Source organism: Zonotrichia albicollis, chromosome 7 (genome assembly GCF_047830755.1).
Source record: "Zonotrichia albicollis isolate bZonAlb1 chromosome 7, bZonAlb1.hap1, whole genome shotgun sequence".
Classification (NCBI taxonomy): domain Eukaryota; kingdom Metazoa; phylum Chordata; class Aves; order Passeriformes; family Passerellidae; genus Zonotrichia; species Zonotrichia albicollis.
In genome coordinates this window covers 38,310,376-38,333,364 of record NC_133825.1, presented here as the reverse complement: position 1 = coordinate 38,333,364, position 22,989 = coordinate 38,310,376, and the positions used below count along the sequence as shown (strand labels likewise).

General features: G+C 43.7%; 1 protein-coding gene across 3 annotated transcripts in view; it reads right to left on the bottom strand.

Moving 5' to 3' along the window:
• Positions 1 to 1,060: 1,060 nt before the first annotated feature.
• CNNM2 (cyclin and CBS domain divalent metal cation transport mediator 2) overlaps positions 1,061 to 22,989 on the bottom strand; it is a 110,368-nt gene continuing 88,439 nt past the window's right edge. The window contains exons 3-8 of one of the 3 annotated variants that reach the window (XM_005481583.4): positions 17,500 to 17,637; positions 15,227 to 15,396; positions 12,306 to 12,399; positions 9,832 to 9,897; positions 6,010 to 6,194; positions 1,061 to 3,814 (exon numbers count right to left, since the gene is read on the bottom strand). In XM_005481583.4, coding sequence (XP_005481640.4) covers positions 3,605 to 3,814; positions 6,010 to 6,194; positions 9,832 to 9,897; positions 12,306 to 12,399; positions 15,227 to 15,396; positions 17,500 to 17,637 — 863 coding nt within the window. In that variant the 3' untranslated portion in view covers positions 1,061 to 3,604. Of the gene's footprint in view, positions 3,815 to 6,009; positions 6,195 to 9,831; positions 9,898 to 12,305; positions 12,400 to 15,226; positions 15,397 to 17,261; positions 17,327 to 17,499; positions 17,638 to 22,989 lie in introns of those variants that run through there. The other 2 variants (XM_074545162.1, XR_012581129.1) reach the window with 2 other exon arrangements.

Sequence of the window (22,989 nt, the reverse complement as noted above, 5' to 3'; positions counted from 1 at the left end):
CACATCACCAGAGTCAGTCTCATTTGGAGAAAGATTCTCACTGGAAAGCAAGAACATTCCTTCACTCTTTACAAAGATTTGGCAATACACAGAATTTAAAAAAATAAATCATAGTTACAACAGATTCAGGTTCATTTCGTTTAAAGGAAATTCAACCAACAGGAGTGTAAAAGATATAATTCACAGTTGTGCATTTAAGATATTAGTGTTGAAAACCTCACTTCAAAGAACTCTTGTGCAAAATTGTATTGACAGTAGAAACCATGGCTAGATGCCCTCCCAGCCTCCCCCGGCCTACAGGCCATCATCCACCCTGCTGCCTGCACCCAGAGGCACACGGGCGAGGGGAACAAAGGCAGCAGCAGGAGTTGACATAGGAAGATGCAGTATCCTTTCTACAAGTCAAAGCCTGGCCAAGGTCTGAGGTCAAGTCCAAGGATTCCCAAAGCCACCAGCCAGTGCCCAGTGCTGTGGTGACGGGCTGTGTGTCCCCGTGGCACTGCAGCACGGCATCCACATGCCCTGCAAGGCAGAGGGGGCAGATCTGCTTGGGCAGGGCACCCCTGCAAGGGCACGGAGTGATGCCATGGCATCTCCCCTGCAGCCAGGAGAGCCAAGCCCTGGCATTGGCAAATGCCATCCCAATGCTCAGAGGAATCCTGAGCTGGGCACAGGGCTCCTCTGCTGGGATGGTTCCCACCAGGAGGGCTGGGAACTCCTTGCATTTGTTAAACAGTAAAACTCTAAATACCCTGAGAACAGGGAGAAAGGATTTTTTCCCCTCTAGGGAGAGGACCATGCTTTGTTCTTCAAGCTAATTAGTAGTAGCAGCTCCTAACCCCTCTGGGCCAGGTATGTATTTTCCATATGAAACACATCTATAATCAACTATTTTTATGGAAATTAAGTGAAATTACTTCACTTTTCATTATTTGATCTATACAAATGATGAAAAACAGTCATGCAAAAAATTGCCTGCAAATTTTGGAACAGTGCAGCATGGGCAGAAGCAGGAGGTATTCACTTTGGGATCACATGGCTTTGGTTGGAAAAATTTGCATTCTTTTTTTTAACCTTTTTCTTTTTTTTTTTTTTTTTTTAAAGGGAAACAGACATTGAAACAAATCCTTAACCTGCCATAAGAAGCAGAAGTCAGATCCAGTGAGCAACCTCATCCTGGAGAGAGCTGCCTTGACTTGAGCCTTCCCTCCTTTGGCAGGTTTGACAAAACGGATACTGCATCTCAAGTTCACCACCGTGTCAAACACTTCCAACAAACTTTTACATTCAGCAACACTAGATAAAAACTGGCGAGATGAGTCCCTCGCCGAGGACAAATGCTGTAACATCTGGACATTTTGCTCTGTGAGAAAGGTGCAATATTGGCAGCTCTCTGGGAAGACACAAGGCTTAGGCCAGCCCATGTTGCTGTCAAGCCATGCGCTCTCAGCAGTGCTGGTGCACATCAGAGCAAGGTTGGGATGGAGGCTAAGGAAACACTTTGGGATGGGAAAAGTCAAAAAGCTACATGTGAGAGCAAGGCTTTGGAGGATCTGTTTCCTCCTCATTGGGTGCACAAGTTGGATACTGTGCAATTTCTATGCCCCTTGCAGAGACTTCATCCTCATGGGTGGCTCCCATCAGGATGGATAGCAACAATCAGGGCTGCTTGGAGAAGATGAAGAGAGAGGAGGAGGAGGAGGGAGACAGGCAAACCCAATTGGCTCTGACACCACACACTCCAATTCCCAGGGGGAGATTCTGCAATGGAATATTGCACCTTTCCAGCCACCAGTCACACAGATAGACCACGGTAACTTGCAGCGAGTGCCTTCCACAGCCCACGAGCAGGAGAGATGGGGCAGGCCTGCAGGCACAGAGAGCTCTGGCAGTTGCATTTGGGGCTGGGGGCTTCTTTGGATGTCCCCAGAGAGATTATCCACGTGTACAGAAAGGGAAATGCTACATAGCCAGGGGCCATAGCAGGGTCTTGAAGCAGAGAAACCACAAAGCCTGATTTATCAATCCAGATACTGATGTTCACATTTTGTTCGAGACAGCATTGGAAGGGGAGAGGACTGGGGGAGACAACTTTCTTTTTTTATTCATTTGAGGACTTCGATTCCATCTGCAGAAATGGGTGATGCACAACTGCCATAGGGTGCCTCTTGCTAAGACCAAATCAGCATTCGGGTTTTTGGGGTGGACGAATTGGTTTCTGCTGCCCAAGGCAGGTGTTGCCCTGCACTGGTGGCAGGTGAGTGGAATGGGAGGCTCTCTGCTCTGCTTGGTAATCCCTACAATGGCTGTTAAAAGGGGCAAGAGAGAAGGAAATGCACTGAATCCACTCAAAGGAATGAATGTGGCTGGGAACAGCCTGGAAATGAACCTCTCTGAATCCCTGAAGTGCAATACACTCGCGTCTGGAAAGTTTTGTCAGCTCTTGGAGAGGAAAGGATGGTTCTGGCTCCTCAGCAGTGCCCATCCTTGCACTGGCAGAGGTTTACTGTCACCTGGAGCATGTACTTTGGCTGTAATTGTAGCAGCATCTTCTCTGTTAATATTAGAGATCACAGGGGGGACTGATGTTCTGATACTCAGCAAAGTCTGCACCATCTGCTCTGGCCAAGGGAAGGGTGCACACACCGCTACAGCCTGGGAGTGTTTAAAGACCTGGTGTCTCAGGGCTCACACATTACTTCACCGTGAAATTGGCAGGAACATCAATGAAAAACCACCCAGTTACTTCACTATGGAATAACACACCCGGCTTTCATTTCACGTGACTGCGGTTTTGCTAATTAATTCCTTCCCCCCAGTATCATCTTCAACATACACAAAGGTTTTGGAGGTTACAAAACTGTAAGTGTAACAATGCTTTTGCCTGTTTAACAAAGAAACCTTCTGAAATTTGAAACATTATTAAATACCAAAGTAACCACTCCTTCCCTGAAAATTAACTGCAAGAATGTAATAATCATCTCTTGGTCCTCCAGGTGGCTGAAACCAGAGGTTCCTTGAAGCTTGCTCTTTCTTAGGACACAAATAACATACAAGTACCAGTTACTAACTTTTTCAACAGGGTAACAAAAAGGACCACAGAGGAGTGAGAAGAGGCCTAAGGACATTGGAGCCAATTCACAAAAACCATGACAGAGCCCATTTAAGGTTCATGAGGGACAGAAACAATTTAAAACTCTTCAAAATACTTTTTAAAAACATGATCTCTCTTGAAAAAATAATGGAGGAGCCTTTAAACTTCCCCATATGCGTTTGAGGATGAAAAACCCAACAAAGATCAAAAGTACAGATAAAAAATAAACATAATTCTACTTTGCAAGAAGAATTCTCATCGTTCTCAGGGGTGGCTCACCATTCCCAAATTACGTTTGGGTCTTTAGTCTCTCTTGCTCTTTGCTCCTTTCTTCCTGTTTCTTCCTCTTCTGCTCCCAGAACGGACGCAAAAGTCTTTGGTCTCAGAACACTGGATGCAGCAGTGTTGCAAGCACACACTAACGGTGTTCACACTCGGGGAGGAGGCAGGAAGGAGCGAGGGCTGGTCCTGCTGAGGAGATGGGATGGGTGGGTTGTGGGGAGTCAGCTCCTAGATGGCTCCTTCACTGTGCATACTGTGGTTGGGCTTGTTGTGAGTCACACAGTTCTGTTCGTTCAGCAGGTTTGCTGTCTCGTCTGGCAAACCATCGTGCAGCTCCGTAAGAGTCAGTTCGATTTTAGTGTTTTCACTGTCCGAGGACTGAGGTGTTTTGTCCATCCGGGATGCCATCAGGGCATTTTGGTACTGCTGTCTTGAGATCTGCTCCAAGAACAGGGAAAAAACAAAAGAAGTCAGCCATACTTCTATGCCTCCTGTGGAGCACACTGAGAAGATAAAAGTTTCCTCCCTTTCCAGATCACCACACTTCAATTCCTCTTTACCTGTTTCCATAAAACATCCCTGCACTTTGCAAGCCTAGAGCACCCCAGCTCAACACCCACAGCATGGTGACATTTCCAGGGAGGGTGGAAGAACAGTGCTGCGCAATCACCATGCTGTTCAAAGGCAGGGATTTATTCCTATGCAGAGATTTTTAAATCAGACCTCCATTTCCCTCCAACCATGCACACCTTTAGGACCAGAACCAGAGATCAATGAAGCCTTTCTCCCAGCTTCAGTGAGCTCCTGGTGAGGCTCTAAGTGTCCCTATAGAGCCAAGCCAGCTCTATAGTACAAGTACAGAATTACAAGCATTCCTGCTCTTGTCTAGGCCAGCAAACACAGCAGGAGCTACAGCCTTATACATAAGGACATTTGAGTCTAGGAAACACTGGGATGACCATAGAGATGAGTCCAAATTAGCAACCCATGAAGTTTTCCCACTGGTCTCTGCAAGAGCTGTCTGCACTCAGCAGAGCAGTGATGACAAGAGCTGGCCTAGAGCACAGAGTGACACTGCCCACGGTGCCCCAGGGACAGGGAAGCCCAGAGCCCCTGAACATCTGCATGTGGTGGTGGAGGGCAGAATTCCTCCTGGAGCCACAAGCAACCAGCCCTGTGAACTCCTCCAGGCCAACCTTCTCAGCCAGGATAGGCAGCAGGATGCATGTGCACTGGCAGCTCCATGAGCCCACAGCAGTGGGTGATCTTGGCAGGCAGGAAGGTGGAAGAGATGAAATGACTTTTAGAAAACTGTAAATTTCAGTAGCAACACAAGAAAGGGACTGGAAATGGTCAGAATCAGATGGACCAGGTCACAATTCCAAAAGCAAAATCCAAACATGCATGAGCAGGTCACAACCCCAGTTTTGCAAGGTAGTAATTGAATGAATGACCATGTGGGCACAGTGAAAACACTAATGTTGAGTACTCTGACCTATGTGTAAAGCGGAGTGATGCAAGAAGAGGTGTGCAAGTCTGTCTGCAGAGATACCAGGACAGTTTATTAGCTGTTGAACACAGTGAGATTTGGAAGGACTTCACATAAACCAGCATAGGGTAAACAGCTGCTCTGTACAGCAGATCAGCCATTGAAATCTGTAGTGAGAACCAACTGCTCAGTGATAAACATCTACTGATGTAATCCTTGAAGGATTGAACCATTGACCAGCACACTTGCATCTCAAAGTTTTGACAGCAAGACTTTACTCTCCTTTTAAAATTTGGCTATAGAATACTCAGTTTAACATTCTAGTATGTCTACCCTATTCCACATCCTTAACATTGAATTAACTAACAGAAGCAAAGCTCTTAAATCACTTGAGTTGCATAAAACAAACTGTGAACATCACTTAATTTAAGAAAAGGATCAATGTCAACTTCTGGCCATGGGACATCAGCTTCCCTGGACTCCCAGCTGGGCTGGAATTGCTGCCAGCATTAGCTGTTCCTCAGCTCAGCTAGATTTCCTCTCCCACAGGACTCGCACACATTTCAGCGTGGGATGCTCCATGCTGGGGGACAGAGCTGTATTTCATGCAGCAACTCACTGGTAGTATGAGACATGAGCCTAATACATGTGAAGTTAAGATAAAGAGAAATGTCCAAGACTTCTCCAAGCAGAAGAAGGATGGCAAGTCGGAAAGTAAGATCAAGAACCCCAAACTGAAACCAAAATCAGAAGTGAATAAAAACGGCAACCAACAGTAATGTCTCATCCTTTAGAAAAGGACAGTTTGATAATGAAGGGTCTCCATTTCAGATGGCTCCAAAAGCTTCACCAGGATAGGTCTGACTAAAAGCAGAGAGGTTATTTTTATAATATTTCCTCAAAGGACCTGAAATCTAGAAAATTATTTGACTGGACTACTTACAAGTCCAAATGAGAAGAACAGTGAAGACAAATCAGTGGACAGCAGATATTGGAAAAAAAGTAGTTTAAAGTAACTTTAAACAGCTGCTTTCATAATGCTATTTACTCACAGAAGAATTTAGAGGGAATTCCCTTCCCCAGGCTCTCCATCCTACCAGCCAAGCCCGACTTTCCAGCAGGGTCTTTCTAGTTTTTTTCCTACCTTGACAAACTGAATGTCTGTGAGGGCTTTCACTGAGTAGTCTGGAACATACACTTGGAGGAAGGAGGCGTTCAGCTGGTTGTTGCTGCTCCCCAACGTCGGGGTCACGGCGTCGATGCGATCGCTCCGGTTCAAAGAGTCTGAGTGATTCAAGCCACAGGGCCGAGGTGGGGACTTGTTTTCAGCTAAGAAACAGGCAAGAGCAAGAGATTTCTTAAATCAAGTAGAAAACTTTTCAAGTCACCAGTTTCAAAGGGACATAATAAATTGTGATGTAGCATAAATAAACTGTGAATGCTTAATCCATTTATAAGTAGTTATGTGGCTAAAGAACCAAATTATCCTGAAAAATGGTATATTTTCAGTCCAGAGCTGGTAGTCAGCATCACTGAGTATGCCCTAAACAAACCTGTACTTGTTTATGCTGCAACAGACATGCCCTGAGAACAGAGTGCCTCAACTGATGAGCAGAAACTACCACAGAAAGGTAACTTCCCAAGGTTCCCTTACAGGAGCTCTTGATAGTCAGACCATGCTTAATATATATTTTTTCTTAATCATTGTTACATTCAACCACTGTCAGTCCCATCTGACCCTTATCCCCTTTTATTTCACCTGATACCTACATGTGCCTTGCTCACTCAGCTAGAGCAGACATTTTCAGTAGGAGTAACAGAGTCCTCAGTGGACCAGAGTGCAGTGCACATGACAATTACTTCAACATTTCCTCTCAGTGCTTGAAGTGGCAAAACCTCAATGAAGGAAAGCAAACTCCAAGCCAGCCAATGACACAGACAAAATAGTCCACACTACAGAGAAGAATCTGTGTCCAGGAAAGGAGAACACTACAGACACCATTTTCCACCACTGGCCTTTAAATCCCACAGGGTTTCACTTGAAGACCTCACAGCTGTCCCCTGTGAGTGTGACTGGACACAGTCTATCCAAAGCAAACGTGCTTTTGGGACACCACAGACATTCTGCATCCATGCCTTCCACCCACACAGTGACCCAGGAGATAGAAGGACAGAAATACATCCTAAGAGAGACTGCCTCCTGCTCCCTGGGCACACACAGAGTACATACTGATCAAAGAACTATCTTTGGGACCAGAGAATTTTTGAATTTGTGATTTTTTTTAGTTTGAATTTTTTAATTTAATGCACTTAAAACTCTTTCAGCCAGGCCAAACTCAAACTTGATGTAAACTATGCTACTCACCACATGATCCCCATTCTCGAACTGAAAGATCATTTTCATATAATCTTAAGATACAAAATCTCTTTGAGCAAATCAACAAAATACCCTTAACAAGCTTTTCAAATTCCTTTCTGAAGACTTACCTACATATAATTTCATTTCTTAAAAAAACCTAAAAACCTCCCTTAAATTTAACCCTACCTCTGCCACCTAATCACTAGAAATATAATATCTCCTTGTCCAAATGACACAGCCTGTTCGACGTCTCTGAATCCAGCCTTTCCTATACCTAACACTTTAGAATGCAGAATTGCCCTGATTCTTATTCCCACTTAAAATCCTTCTGATGTTGTCTTTCTTGGCCATTTTAAAAAGGGGAACAAAAAAAAAAAATACAGGTTCTGACAGCTTGATAATTTCCCCACCATTTCTGCACCATGGAATTAGTACAGGTCCCTATGGCAACACCAACTGCAGGCTTAGGGGGAAGCACTCAGAGCCTTGCAAGGTTTTCCTTTGTGCCAGCTTGCAAGCCACAGCAGGCTGCAGCAACTGCTGCCAGGAGCCAAAACTCTACCTGCACACAGGGCTTGATGCTGAAATTCCCACTGCAGAACAAGGAACTGTGAAGGCTGGATGAATTTGCTCTCCTTCCCACCTGTATACACAAAATATGGCTGTGTGTGACAAGAACAGCCTCACTGCTGCTTGGGATAAAGGCTTCCATCTGGAACAACTTGACACTAGTGTGACTTGCATCTGCCTTTTCTTTCCACCAGGGATATTATAGTACATTACTAATAAAAAACAAAGCATATAGAGCAACAGGGCAAAGCATTATAAGAAAAAAAAGGGAGAGGTGAGACAAAAGGACACAACAAAAAGGTATGATTTCAAAAAAGGTGAGGAAAACAAAATGATTTCTGGATTGCATTCAGTTCAGGGGGAGAGATGATGAAGAGGAAAGGGTACAGAAAGAACAGATGACAAACACCAGGCAGATCCATGTTAGAGCTTCTCTACCCAGGCTTTCCCACACTCCTCACCTTTCTATACAGAAGAAAAAGAGCACAAGCCGCAAGATGGACATCAGTACAAGTGTATTGTGAATCTGTGTTTAAACAACAGGATTATTTTCATAAACACCTCACAAAAGGTCTGAGTTTCATAAAAACTGGTACCACGTTGACCAGGCTTACACTATCAGTTCCTTATAAAGGAGATGCTTGCCACTATTATTTTCCCTTGTTTATTTTTTGTAATTTTTTTTAATTTAACTGAGGGAAAAGCTATGAAAGTATGCTTGGCACTTACATTGGAAACAACCTGTGCAAAGTATATATATATATATTTGCAGAATGGAAAAGGAAAAATAAAAGTAAAAAAAGAAGACCTGGCAAAACAGAAGAACCAAGCAAAGAAAGATAATCAAAGTTGCCAAGCTTAAAGGAGAGACATCAGGTACTTCCATCAAAGAAAGATTAAATTTCTCTCCCTTCTTTGGTGTTTTGCAGCAGCAAAGTAACAGGGCATGAAAAAAATCCCCTGCAAGGCAACAACCTGTAGTTTGTTCAGAATGTGCATGAAGATAATTTAGGGACTAACAATGAAATACATTTTCTAAAGTTAAAGAAAGAGGGTGAAATGCAGGAAGCAGATGGTGAAAGTGTATAAAATGCATGATATGTATTAATGTTTGAGAGATGCTTCACTTAAATATGCATATCATAATCTTGTTTGCTTTTAGTTCTGGGGAAAGAGTAAAAAAAAAAGGAAAAAACTTCAAAAGGAAGACATATGCTCACTGTGGCCCAAAATACTTTAGGATTCTGCTTTCCTACAGATTTTCTTGATGGGTTTCCATTTTCCCAACCATTCCATGCATGCAGTGTCTGCTAAGCTCAGTTCTTGATGTTTCCCAATTTACAATCTCTCAAACACATCCCAGAGCTCTTTTGGCCCAGTTTGTTCCCTTGCTGGTCTCCGCTCTCCAAAGGAATTTCTGTGCCAGTCAGCTTGGTGACACAGCAAGGAAATCACAACAGGAACCAGAAAGTCCTCCCACAACCTTCTTGTGCATTCCACTGCAAATCCATCCACTCAGCAGATCACTGTGCTGGTCCCTGGCATTGACCTCCCTGAGAGAAAGCTCAAAGCTTTCCAGGAATTGAAATGGCCAGACTGTATACAAACCATAGAATTTACCCATATGAGAATATAAAATACTTTCATTAAATAATTTTTCCTTTTATGGCAGTTTAGCAGTATACATTCTCCTCTGTCAAATGCATTTTCTTCAGAATTTTTTATCCCTCAGCTTGGGGGAGAATACATTCTTCTAAAAAAATCTCCCCTCCTAATTTTCCACCAGCGTCCATATGAGAAAAAAGAACAAGCACACATTACCAAGCACATTTTCTTAAAAGTGTTTTTAGTTCTTCCCGTTTTGATGACTGACCAGTTCCCATAAACAAAAGTTCAGGATACCTACCTGTGAGGCACAACTCTGTGCTGGACTTCTCCCTAATGAGCAAAGGGATCAGACAAATACAGACTGCAGCTGACTTTTTATGGCATCAGGGCAGTCACAAGAATGGTGAAAATAGAAGCATGCAGATTTACCTGGAGAACCTGCTGCTAACAACTCTGTTCTGCTGACAACAAAGGTACGAGACAGGGACAAGGGAACTAGAAGAGGGAGAGAAAAAGGATGAGATCACGGCCAGAAAGGCGGCAGCTATCCACACTCGACAGGGGAAGGAGCCAGCTGACAAACTGACCAACTAAAACCACAAGTGCAAATCAACTGTGAAAAAGCAAAGGGTTAAAACAAAAGCAAAACCAAAAAATGCAATCAAATATAGAAATAAACCAAAAAAACAAGACCAAGGAATTGGAGTCAAGTGAGTAATTTTCACTTGCTATTTTAAATGACTATCCAGCACCAAACAGTCCATCAAGGTACGCTCATGTTTTGAAATAGTTCAAAAGAAGCCGTGGTGCCCACTCCAGCCTGGAAGGCAAGAATTAAAGCAAGCCAGAAAACATTCACGGGTGCTCTTCCTTATGGGAGTCAAATAACAAAAATAAAACCAAAAGATAGTTCATAGTTCTTCAAGTTTCCAGTAAAATATAACGTAAGAATGTAATTCTCCAAGTTCATCCCTGTTGGGATGGGTATTGTATTGCTCACCATTACTGCAAATCCCTCCCCAGCTGCAGTTAAAGAAAAAAAGCTTCACTCTTTTCTTAGTTTTGTGTTTGTTTATTTTCTATAGTTTTGTTTGTGGAGTTATTTTTGGTTTTTGTTGTTTGGTTTTAATGTTTTACTCCAATGTTAATGGCTTCATCTTCCAGGTGAGGAGAGCAAGCACGTGTAATTTATTTAGGACCTACAGAAGAGAAGGATCTTTCATTCCACAATAACTTGTACTTTCCCTGAATCTTCTTGTCTACACAGAGCAACAGGAACTTATTTTTATGAGCTGATCTCAACAGAAATCTCAGAATGCCACAAGACATTATGTAACAAATTCCCTGAACCTGGAGGCAAAGGCAACAAAATGAGGGATTTGCTACAGGTAAGGAAAAAAAAAAAGAACAAAGCCAACCAGTTGAAGGTAATTTCAAGATTGGCTGAAATTACTTTACAGTACTGCATATTCCTAAGTGCCACATGGTGGAATTAAAGATGGATTTCAGGGCACATCAAGAGGACACCATTTGACCTGATAGGACTTGGGGCAACTGGAATGGTTGTGGGGACAGTTAGGAACATAAAATAAAAACAAACCCAAAACCCATCAACACATGAAAACATTCAAACTGCACAACACTGGCAAAACAGAGATGCCACAGGTGATTTCCAAGTGTAAGCCTGGTAGAAGTGACCATGTCTGACCACCCAGGCTCCATGCCTGGCCCATACTGCAAAAGCTGAGGGTATGATGCAGTTGTACATGTCTCACAATTCCTCACGAACATGGCTGCTACTCCTGAGATAAAATCCAACCAGTGCTCTGCATGCTTTAAAATCTCTCAAATCTCAAAAAGTATAAGCGCTACTGATTAAATTAAAGTATAAGTTACTAATTAAGGAATTAGCCTTGTCTGTAGAAGTGAGCTCACAGAGGTCCAGAGAGCTGCTGCTGGTTGTAGAGTCTAACAAGGTTATACTCATAACTCACAAAAGCATTTCCATTCCACCACAATTTGACAGTGTACATACACACAGGTACACACATGTAAAGGAGCACTGCTGACTGTACAATTAAAACAAGCCGCCTCTCAAGTGGAATGTAAACCCTGCTGTGACAGGACACAATTTCAGCACGAGAAACATCTCTCCCTGGAGTGAACAAGTGGCTCAGTGTCTGCAGAAGGCCAACACCAGCTCCAGTGTCCCAGCTCACCCAGCAGGGCTGTTCATTTCCAGCTGAGGGCAAGACCTATGTGGTGACGCTGCTGGCAATAAAATACATCACCAAATGCTGAAATGTAGCTGAAATAATTGTGGATTATATGAGAATTCCCCAGCCTATGCCAGTGAGGTGGCTTGTGTGGCTACCACTTGTGTGCTGGTAGGTGGCTCACACTCACCCTCAGACACCACCTCTTCCCCCTCACTGATTTCTCAGGTACATTTCCACACAAGCTGACAGGAGCAGTTGCTTTTCTGGCACTGCTCCATCCTTTCTCTCCAGACAGCTTTAGGCACGAGACTGGTGAAGAGAACCATCCCCAAGCTAACCGGGTGGTTGCTCCTCACACCACTAGATGTCCCTCTGCCACTAATTATTTATTCCCGTTAATTCACTCCCTGTTACCCTGCAACGAGCAAAACGACAAAGCTTTCCACCAGTACCAGCACATGCCTTGCTAAAGTCAACACTCACATCCTCTGGGAGCTGGCAAACCACTGCCAGCTGCTGGGTCCTGGAGTCAGTGCCGGTGTCACCACCAGCCAATCCCCCCAGGGACACTGAGAGGGGCTGTGCCGGCAAGGAGGTGCCAATCCCATCAGCCCCACAGACACAGCAGGGCAGCACTGTGCAGGAGCTCAGACTGTTCCAGAAGCAGAAAACAAGAGCACATACCTGGTGATGCTGTGAGGGCCATCACCCCATAGTAGGAAAAAGCACCAGCTTCAAACTTCATCCCCTCTTTCCCAGCCTCCACTTCCACTTTCCCCTGTTAAGGCAAAGGAGAGAGAGCTGCAATTAAAAGGGACCATGCATCTCAAGGCACAAGATCAGATCTGAGCCCTGAAAGATAGTTTTGCCTGACACCCCTAAGCAGCGTCATGGTCCCTGCAGTTTGTAACAATGGACAGACCCTGAAGGGCAACGGGCCTTTGTGCCCTGAGTTACCCTGGTCTTTGATGCCCTGAGGCCAGCAGAAGTCACTGCAGAGGAGCAGGATCAGGATCACCACCCAGCTTTGGTTGGTACTATTGCTCTGCTCCAAGTTGCCAGTCTGTTTTCCTTTACTGCAAAGTGAAAAAATACTCCCGCAGTAGCAAAACAAGCTTAAATGTAGCACAATCATCTGGGATCTTGAAGCACCTAGACATTTTGGGGCACAGCTCACATCCCCACAGAATTCCCTCTAAGACAAACACAGGAAGGGAGATGGGAGATAATGTATGAGGAGGCTGGCTGCTGACACTGATAAGATTCCCACAGAAATAAAGCCCTTATTGCTGAAGAAACAGCCTTAGGGCTACTTTGGTCTTGATTTCTAGCAGTTTTACAGATTCCAACACCTTTAAGATCCTGCTCTTTTGTAGAGTGTTGCCTACAAAGACCCTCAGTGCTTCCCACGCTGTACAAAACTACACTACCATGCAAGTACACCTGTTCCTGATGTGGCTCAACCAAATGTATAACATTATGTCCTACACAGGGCTGCAGAACAGAACCCACCACATCAAACAGCTGTAAAACATCCCAGTCACTCTGGTACACAAGTAGCCAAAAATAATTGTCTTTCACTGGGGCCTGTTTTTCATGTTCACTCATCCTTACTGCACTGAGACTCACAGCACACAGAAGAGATCTCATCCAGCTTTCAGGCTGAACTACACAAAATTTGGAATTTCTGGCAAACAACAATTATCTACAATGCTTTTCCTCTGGCTAAGCTGGGAAGGGGAGACAGACTGTGCATCCCAGGTGTACTAAGAAGACTGAACACCATCTGAACACAATTGGGTGACAATGAGGCCAAAAAGCAGAATTTATTTCTAAGTGTTTATTTCATTAAGCCCCACTTAAAATAAATAATCATGCCTTTAAATTCACAGTACTGGACACGGGCAGAGAAAGGTGATAATGATCTCAACCTGCATGAGCCCCAATACCAAGTCAGTTTATCTAACTATCCCAGATGAGAAAAAGCACAAAATCTGCCTAGCGGGAAAAGAGGGCCCTCACAAATCCACTTTCCTGCTATCACAAGCAACAGCTTCATATAAATCCCTTTTAAAACCAATTTCACTCTATGAAACAAAAGTAGCTTATTTCTTCATTATAAGCCTTCCAAAAGGTACAGTTTTGTCACCCAGGCTAAGACTGGGTACACACAAGAAGAATATACATTTAACTGTTTACTGGCATGCATTTACTGTGAAGGCATTCTTGGTCCCTCAGTGTGAGAGAATAAGTCCAAGTCCATTTAAATAACAAAAGCAGAGTATTTGTCCCCTTTTGATCCTGGCAGAACCAACCTTGTTGCCATTTTTGTAGTATGTATTTACTGCAACACTCACTTTTCCAAATGCATTATAGACCTGGTATGCTGTGTTTGATAAATATTTATTGATTGCAAAATAGCACAGGAAGAACTGATTGTTCTTTTGTATTCCCATGTCCTCCATTTACATCTTTGCAGCATTACATTAGGGGGATTATCTTGCCTTTGGAATATTTCAGATTGTAACAATTCAGCATGTAAGAAAGAGGAGTTAAAGAGCTACCAGTGGCTCCTCAAACTCTTGAAGAATAATTTTTTTAGTATCAGAATTATGTTGCATCCACAATATAATATGCCAGTGCTCTCATAGCTGTTTATCATAGAGTGTTTAAACTCGTGCACTCCCCTTTTCTATTTTAAGGCCATGTTAGGATTTCAAGCCCTGTGTTAAAATTTCAGCTACAATGCCTGGGCTTTTACAACCAAAACTGATTTTCAGTTGTGCAGGACAGAGAAGAACCTTTCCAGCAAAATCTCTCTGAAAGGAGTATTCCTGTTTAAATGGTGGTAGATAGAAACTAAATTTCTGTGTAAAGCTTTACCTAAGCCATTCAACCATTCCTGACTAGTAACAAAACCTGGGAGATGCCAGCACTGGAAGCAATCCTGTACAGAACACACAGAAAACAGTCCTCCCACACCACCCAGGGCTCCAGTCTGGAGCTACATGAGTGCAGGGATCTCAGGGCAGGATAAAGGCATGGATGGAAGGGTTCCCAGGATCTGCATTCTGCTGGGCTGTAGCAGAGGTGACATCAGTTTAGATGGCACAAGGCCCCCACTGACACTTGTGCTTCTCACTACACCTCAGGTACAGACTTCAAAACTGCACAGAAAAATATCATTTCTCAACCATCAAACCCCCAAGCCTCCTTTTGCAAAAGGGAAAGGCACAGCAGATAAAGTATGCAGGCAAAGTTCCTATGTTGTGGCATTTTCTGCACCCCTATTTTCCAAGCAATGCCAATGGGGAACCCTTTGCACTGTCTATCCTTGGGACAGTGAAAGCATAAGTAACTTTTGGCAGATGACAAAGTGGGAAGTGCTTTCTATCCTTCACAACTGGTTTAACTGAGGGTGAAAGCAGCTGAGTGAGCGCCTCAAGCTTGTCAAGGTCACAAAGGAGGCAGGAGCAGCTCCCAGGAGCCATAGTTCCCCTCCCATGTTTGAAAGAAGACAAACTTCAACACCTGAAAGAGGCATAGAGGGGGATACACATGGACATAAAAGGTTTTGCATATCTCTGCACAACCACATGTCTGACCTGTAAAATGAGAACAAAGTAGTCGACGGGCTTGTTTCGCTGGTAGAGGTAGTGTTCTGGGGCCTTCTTGTTCTTCTCATCGTATTTCAGCTCCTGGATCACATTCGGATGTTTTAGCAGCCTGAGAAGGATCTTCTCTGACATCTGGGATGGACCAAATGCTTCTACTTCTATAACACAAGATACAAGTTGGCATTACACCTCATATGCCTGGCAAGAAGTCAGCAATACTCGTTAATAAGCATTTGCTTATAAAAGACACACAGATGCAGAGAGGTCCATTATGGAACTGCAGGTTTCCTGTCTTTTGAGACTGTTAGATTTGTAAAGGGAGGGGAAAAACACAGTAACACCTCAACTTCCATTACTGAAGCATTTTTCAAAACAACCAAGAATCATGTCTTCATCTGAAAGGGAAAAGAAAAAGATGGTCTCCCCTCTTGAGAGTTCTGAGTCACGGAGTTGTATAAATTGAAAAGCTTTAAAGTTGGGGCACAGAGAACCTCTGTATTTGTTTTTTCCTTCCCTAAAAGCTATTGAAATCACTGCATTTTTATTGAAGTCATTGCACTTTATTAAAATGAAATAAATAAATTAATTAATTACTGCTTGGGGCCTATAAAGTTGCTCTAGAGAGATGCTCTACACAAATAAGACACAACTGGAGCTGCCACGGTTCATATGGGAAGAGTTACTCAAAGTGAGAAAATACAGGTCAGTTCAAGCCATGTGGGATTAATGCCTGACACACAGAACGCAATCCCTATCCACTCGATCTTCAGTGTTTCCAACAGAGCTGTTTGAAGCAGAAAAGCTCATCCTTGTGTGGGAGAGGTAAGCCAGGGACGACGAGAATTACACATGCAAATTGATCAACTTCCCCAACACCTCATTTCAGAACAGGACCATTGACAACCCATCATCTGCTAAAGATACTATTCTCAATTTAGAACAGAGAAACCAGAACTGTAGCTTTCATCTTTTTTAGCAGTAGCTTCACCGACACACCTGTATTTAAGCTACACAATCCTTCCATCCACAAAACAAGTAGAGAAGCAGCACTGTAAGACTATGTCTGTTGAGCAGGTGCTTATGGAACTCCACCGAGTCTTGTACACTACATGAACCACGCCTTGCTTGCTGTTAAATCCACATCTTCCTGTTGAACTGCTTCCTTTCACCAAGGACACGCTCATGCGCACATGAGCCGTAGGAGTCCGAGCCGTCTAAGGAATTACTGCCCCTCAGCTGAGATGTGATAACCGATCATGGACATATTTCTTTCAAGTCACAGAGGCACAATAAAGCATGAAGACAGACTAGGAGCATCTAGGCAGGCAGTTACTGCATCTTAGAGGAGGGGAAGTACTAACTTCCAAGTGGAGCTGGGAAACTTCAGACAAAGCAACTTTATCATTTTCCACCCATGAATGTTATGTTGAACATGGCAGCAAAGATGACCATCTGAAAGGCCTGTATGTGGCATGTCTTTAAATGTCAAAGAGAGACAGCACAAGCAATAGGAAGGCATTTTTCCACAAGCTCTCCTGTTAAAAGGCCTCATCTCTGAGGTGAAAGGACCGAGTTTACGACGAAAGGCAATACCAGCTGCAAGAAACCATTCAAGGCCCTGGTCTCTCTGCCAGACTGCCCACCCAAGGGCTAAAACATCAAGGTGTTCTGGGATGGAGACAACTGTCCTCTGAAACCTCTGAAGTCATCAACGGAGGTCACACAAGCCAGACAGAAATCCATTTTAAAGAGTACAGTTCAACCACCTGTGCAGTATGCATTAAATATGTCAGGAGAATTTTTCACTTGGAGTCATAAAGTCTCATGGAACAGGTTTAGACCTTCCTGCAAAAAGTCCAGCATCTTTCTGGAGAAGGCGCCAGAGTGCAATTACAGCCAGCTGGCCAGTGGTATTGAGTCCTCTTTGCTTTGTTCCCTGAGCTCTTCCTAATGGGGTGTACTTGCTAGTCGTTAATCTGACGGACTCTAGACATGCAGTGCGGCACTTGGCGTTCATCCTTACCTTTCAGACCAATTTAAAGTTACTGGTCCACCCCTGGTATATGTCTCAGAGGGTTCATGCCGACACTGAACACAGGAGAGGAGAGAATTTAAAAAGAAAAACACAACAGTGGCATTATTTGTCACCCCAGAATCCAGCCTCCCTTCCCGCCTGTCCTGTCCCACCCACCTCACCGGCCTTTGCTGACAAACTGCCTCGGGCTCTGGCACGATCGCAGAAGGAGATAACCCGCACTTGCCTGTGGCCAGGAACCGGTGCATTGCCAGGAGGAGCTGCGGTGATATTTTAACCTTCATCTCGCTGTCTGTCTGCTTGAAGGCAGAGAAGTCCTGCTTCCTGTCCCGATGAGCTACTTTCTTTTTCGTCTTGTTATCAGCTGGGGAAGGGAGGGTGGGAGAAGAAAGGAAGGAAGTGATTTCTGTTAGAACGGGGTCCAACATGAACCGCGCCGGCCGTGGTCAGCCAGGGTGGCCACGCGGAGCACGAGGGGCAGGCAGAGCCCTCTGCAAACCCAGCTCACCATCACACAGCCCAAAGCACTGACCATCAGGAGCTGTGCAGCCCTGGGGCCCTGTCCTGCACAGCCAGGCACCCCAGCCTCTGTCACATCTCTGTCACCCTGGTCAGGGGAAAGTCTCTGCTTGTAAACACCTGACTGCAAGCTCTGCGCGTTGCATTTCTGGTGGGGAGAAGTCCTGCTCAGTACTACTGAACATCAAAAGGTGTTGTTTTACAAGCATAGCTGGGATAGCTATTTTTTACATATACATTCCTTAGAAAATTCCCAGCACGTACACAGAGGAAATAGACAATAACTTATTTCTTTTGCTGTACCATTGGCTTCAGTGACTCTGCACAGCTGTGGCAAAATCTGCATGCCTTTGGCTGAAGTATTCCCAATGTCTAGTATATGCAGTTTCCTTTGTCCTGTCCAAACTTCAGCAAAAGCTGGCAAGGTGTACAGCCTGGAAGTGGGAATCTCTGACCACTTTACAGGCACTGAAGCCAGAATAAAGTACAGAATGGCTTCAGAAATTCAGATATGGGGTTTTGCCTGCTAGTGAACCTGGGCTCCTGGACTCCTGCGTCTTAAAACAGGCTCTGTGGTGAGGAATCTCCATTTGTGAAAGACAACATGAAAGAGACACAAACAATGCAGGTATTACCATCCACTGCCATAGCTGATATCCCAAAATGTTTGGGAAACCAGGTAAGTAGACAGCTACAGGTATATTGAGGTATGGTATCCATCAGTTCCAGGGAGAAGAGGTCTCTGCTCAGATGGCAGGGTGCTCGTCCCCGCTGGTGGCACCACCTGTAGGGTGGCAGTGCTATAAGCAGCAGAATGCTGTCAGACAGCTCTGAGCTCCACAGAGTGCAGGAAAGCCAAGTGTTGAGGCAACTCCTGTGAGCCCCTCAGAGATGAGACTCAGCTCAGGTTCCAGGGCCTTTGAGGGGGAAGATCCTAAGAACACTGCAGCTACTTGTCCACCAGCCCCTCAGTCAAATGGTGTGAAATGACTGGACTTGTGAGGGACTGCAGGCAGCTCTGGCATGTTGATTCAAGGCACAGGATTGGGCAGGCCCACAAAGTGCTGCAGGTGAAGTTAACACTGTGAAACTGTACTTACTCCCAGGTGCTTGTTCACATTTTGAGTTATACATGCAAAGATGATTAAAGTGATGCATTGGAAGCCACTGAGATCTGGAGCCTTTTACAAGTCCAAATAAATGCTACGGACTACAAAAGGCTCAGAAACTGGTTGAGTTTGAGGCTTGGAAATGCACAATACTGGTAATTTACAGGCTTCTAGATTTTCCCAAGTCACCCAGTGTTTTAGACATGAGTACATCCAGATCCTCAGCTTCCCAGGAAGTTCCAGGACTACACTCCACTCCAGGACTATCACAGACTCAAAAGCAATACTGTGCTGCCAGAAATTTGAGATATCTCAAGTGTATTCTGTGAGCAGTGCAAATCAGAAGGTTTGAGATACTTGTTCCCAGGCACATGGAGAACAATGATGATCCATGTCCTTTTTCTTCTTTGAAAGCAGAAGCCTCTTACCCTAGTAGTACTTTACACAAGACTTGGACTACATCAGGGACTGCAGTTTCTCTTCCAAAAGCAGGAATAGAAACCACTGAAGGGAGTGGCTACAGACTAAAAACAATCCCTGCCTTAGAAATATAGTCTGAGACAGACCTTATCTGTACTTGCAGTTAAAGGAAAGATGCATACCAAAGCAATGGAAAATCAATAGCAAAAAAAGTTGCCTAGAAGCTCTCACTAGGTCCTACCTCTTGTAAGAGATAAGAAGAATAGAAAGTGTTTTTTTTCTGAAAAGCTCAGAGAATGTTATTTTTAAAGCACTGTATCTGAGGTATTTTCTCACAAGGAGCTCCATCATTGCTCTCTTCAGGGAGGCAAAAATCACAAGTACAAGTGTTTGCCCTAGGACAGAGAAACATCTCTGTGCTTTTCCTTTTAAAGAACTGTAACACTGCTGGCTTTACACTGCACTACTGGTACCTGAAAACAACACCAGCATCACACATTGGGAAGATGCCTTAAATCTTTCTGTCCATAATGGTCATCAAGGTAAGAGACCCAGGCTCTAACTCAAATAATGGGCAATTTCAACTCCTCCTATTTTTTTTCCTTGGCAGCTTATCCAAAAATCTTCCCTCAAGAAAAACGTTACACGGTTATAGAAGAGCCACATGGCTTAAGCATTATTGGCACTAGCATTATTTTGGCTTATTTTTGCAAGGGATGGTCTTAAATTGTTCTTTGCTATCCAAACAACTTCTGAGCTTCTTTTAAGACACAAGAAGCAAGGACTGGATTGTGACCAATGTAATTGAAGCTGAACCAGGTATTTCCTGTCCGTCCTTTCTCCGGTAAGTGGGATGGAGATGCGGGCACTGAAGTTACCTTGGCATGCTGAAGTGATCTCTGCTCACAGAGTGCTGAGCTGCTGTTTGGTTCTACAACATGAACAATGAGATGCACAAGGAATACTCTCACTACAACTTCTGGTGAGAAATCAACAAATCCTGCAAGCGTCTTCAGTAGTTGCTGGAAATATTTAGACTTCACCTTCATAGGCAACAAGTCTGACCATGACCTCGGGCCTGAGATAGAGAACTCCAGAGGATGAGTGGTCAAAATGAAATTTAGGTTGTGATATCTCTTAATATTATCTCTAATAATCCTAAACATTGATGCTTGATGCATAACATGAACAAGCAGTCTGTGCAGTCTAAGACAGAACATACAGCTTTCTCCCTTGGGCCTCTGAGAAAGTTGAGAAATGCTCTCCCACTATGGCTAGAGCCATGACAGCACAGGACAGATTCTTGTAGTGTGCCAACCATGAAAAAAAGCTACAACTTTCCAGTACTAAGAGCCAAACACACTGGCAGCTCTTCATCACGACATGGGCTGAAATGTGTCATGACAGAAACATCCTCTCTCCGCCCCCTCAGCATTCCCAGTACAAAGTTTCATTCTCAGAAGTACTCAGGCTACCCAGATCTTGATGGGTCAGACATATTTAACAACTTTTCCTGCTCCCAGCATCTCTGCAAGCCGCAGCACAACAGAACCACAGGAAGACATACCACACATTTATTTGCACCCCTGCAGAAACTCAGTTGTGGAGTTCAGCAGTGAGAGCAGCTTTCAGCAGAAACTGTAAATATACTATTGCTTCCACCTTGAAACAGTTCAAATGTTTTTTTCATGGAAACAACAGAAAGGCACAGCTCCAACACAAGGTCAGCCATTTCATCAAATTTCAAGTTTCCATCAAAGCAAAACAAAACAATTTTAAAACTTCAGAACAAAGTGTAGCAATGCTGCCAGAATTTTTCAAAAGCTCTTTTTTAAAGTAAACACCTAGTACAGAGCAAATCAGTCCAAGGGTTTTAAGCTGACTTGTTGTGAGCTGAGCAAGCCAGACTGCTGTAATAATGAACAGAATTAGAGGTGGGGTTACTAACAGTGACACTGTGATATCAACACCAAAAATAACCTGCCTTAAACATATAATGGACAATAAAGTACTTTCAGTAAACTCATGTTCTCACACATGTTCTCATCACCAAACCAACTGGATGTTGGCTGCCCAAGTCCAAATCCTCACAGTTTCTTGGGATTTCTGCTCTCTCCCTTACTGCTATAATATCCTGCAGTCTAAACAGTGGAATGATCTCCAGTGCTTCATAAATTAGAAGTTCTTCATGGTACTTAGCAGGAGTCACCCTCTAAAATTTCCTGCATCTTCCAGGAAGGCTAGGAAGTTTTCTTACTGTTCTGAACGAGGAATTTTTGATAGCAAAAAATTATCCCAGGAATGACAGTTTCAAGAGAACTCAATGTTCATCAGCTCTATTTTGTTAATATAGGAAGCCTTCAGGTAGTACAATTAAAATTAAATTCTCATTTCCTTGCCCTCTAACATCCTATTAATGGGCAAAGTTTTTTTGTCCTGAAGAACAACACAGCATGATCTATGTGTTTTCTTTTAACAAACAAGGCAGAGGGGGAAATTGAAAGCATAAGCAGTGTCTTCCCTCAAATATACATGTAAATATCTCAAAGGTAGATAAAGATAGGATCTTTTTGGAGAATAAAAGGAAGTTTGAAATCAGCCCGCAAAAGCATTATGTTGCAACTGATTAGCCCAACAATTCATTTGTGAAGGTATGAAAAGAAATCAATATAACTGGACTTCTGTGATTTACACAGTAATTAGACTCTTCAGCACACATTGAAACACAACTGTGATTTCATGATCATTTGGGTACATAAATACTGATAAAATCTCCATTAGGTACAGTACAGAAAGCATTTCAGGCAAAAACAAGTCTATCCCACAGAATGAAGTGATCACTGGGCATTTGGCTTGGAGGGAGGATAAAAGATGCTTGGGTTGGCCTGAACAAATGCTGCAGAAACATTCTTTCCATGAGGAAAGAGAAAAAAAAAGCAAAGGACAGCTGAACAGTGTTAAAGATACTTAAATTATTATTTCTACTATAATAGAATCTGGAGACATCCTTGTGCTGCACAAAAACACATAGTGAAAAACAGCATCTGCCAACAAGTGATCAAAGGCCAGATAACACAGATGAAGAATGACTGAAAGGAAGTCCTGTATGCACAGGCCAGATTGTGCAGATGGGGGAGAAGCAGACACTTTAGGTAACTGGCCAAGCTTTAATCTGGGAAAGAAAAGGGTCCAGATCTCTCAAGTTCCAGGTAATGGCTGACCTGCAGCACCATCTCCCTCAACAGACATTACCACAAAGAAGGAAGGAGCTGTGCTGAGTGATGAAAAGAGAAGGCTGGTTTAGAACAGGCTGGTTTTCAGTCCTGAGGAAGACTTTCCATTCTCAAGATCTCTGAACGAGCGACAGATATTCTAAAGAGACTCCATTCCTCCTCCTTGAGGCATGGCATTTGCCTGCCTCTTGCTGAACTATGGTTGTACAAGGACTACAGGCCCTTGAGGCAGAGTGACAGTAGGGGAAAATGTGGGAGATCATTGTTGCAGATGTAAACCTTCCTGGTAAAAAGATCAAATAAAGAAACTTGTCCTGCTTCTGAATTAACACAGCCTAAAGGAATGAGGTTCCCATGCTGCAAAACCAAAAATTACTTTGACCATCTGAGGGATCTGCAGGTCATTTTGTTAAGGAAACTTCCTCAACAATTTGA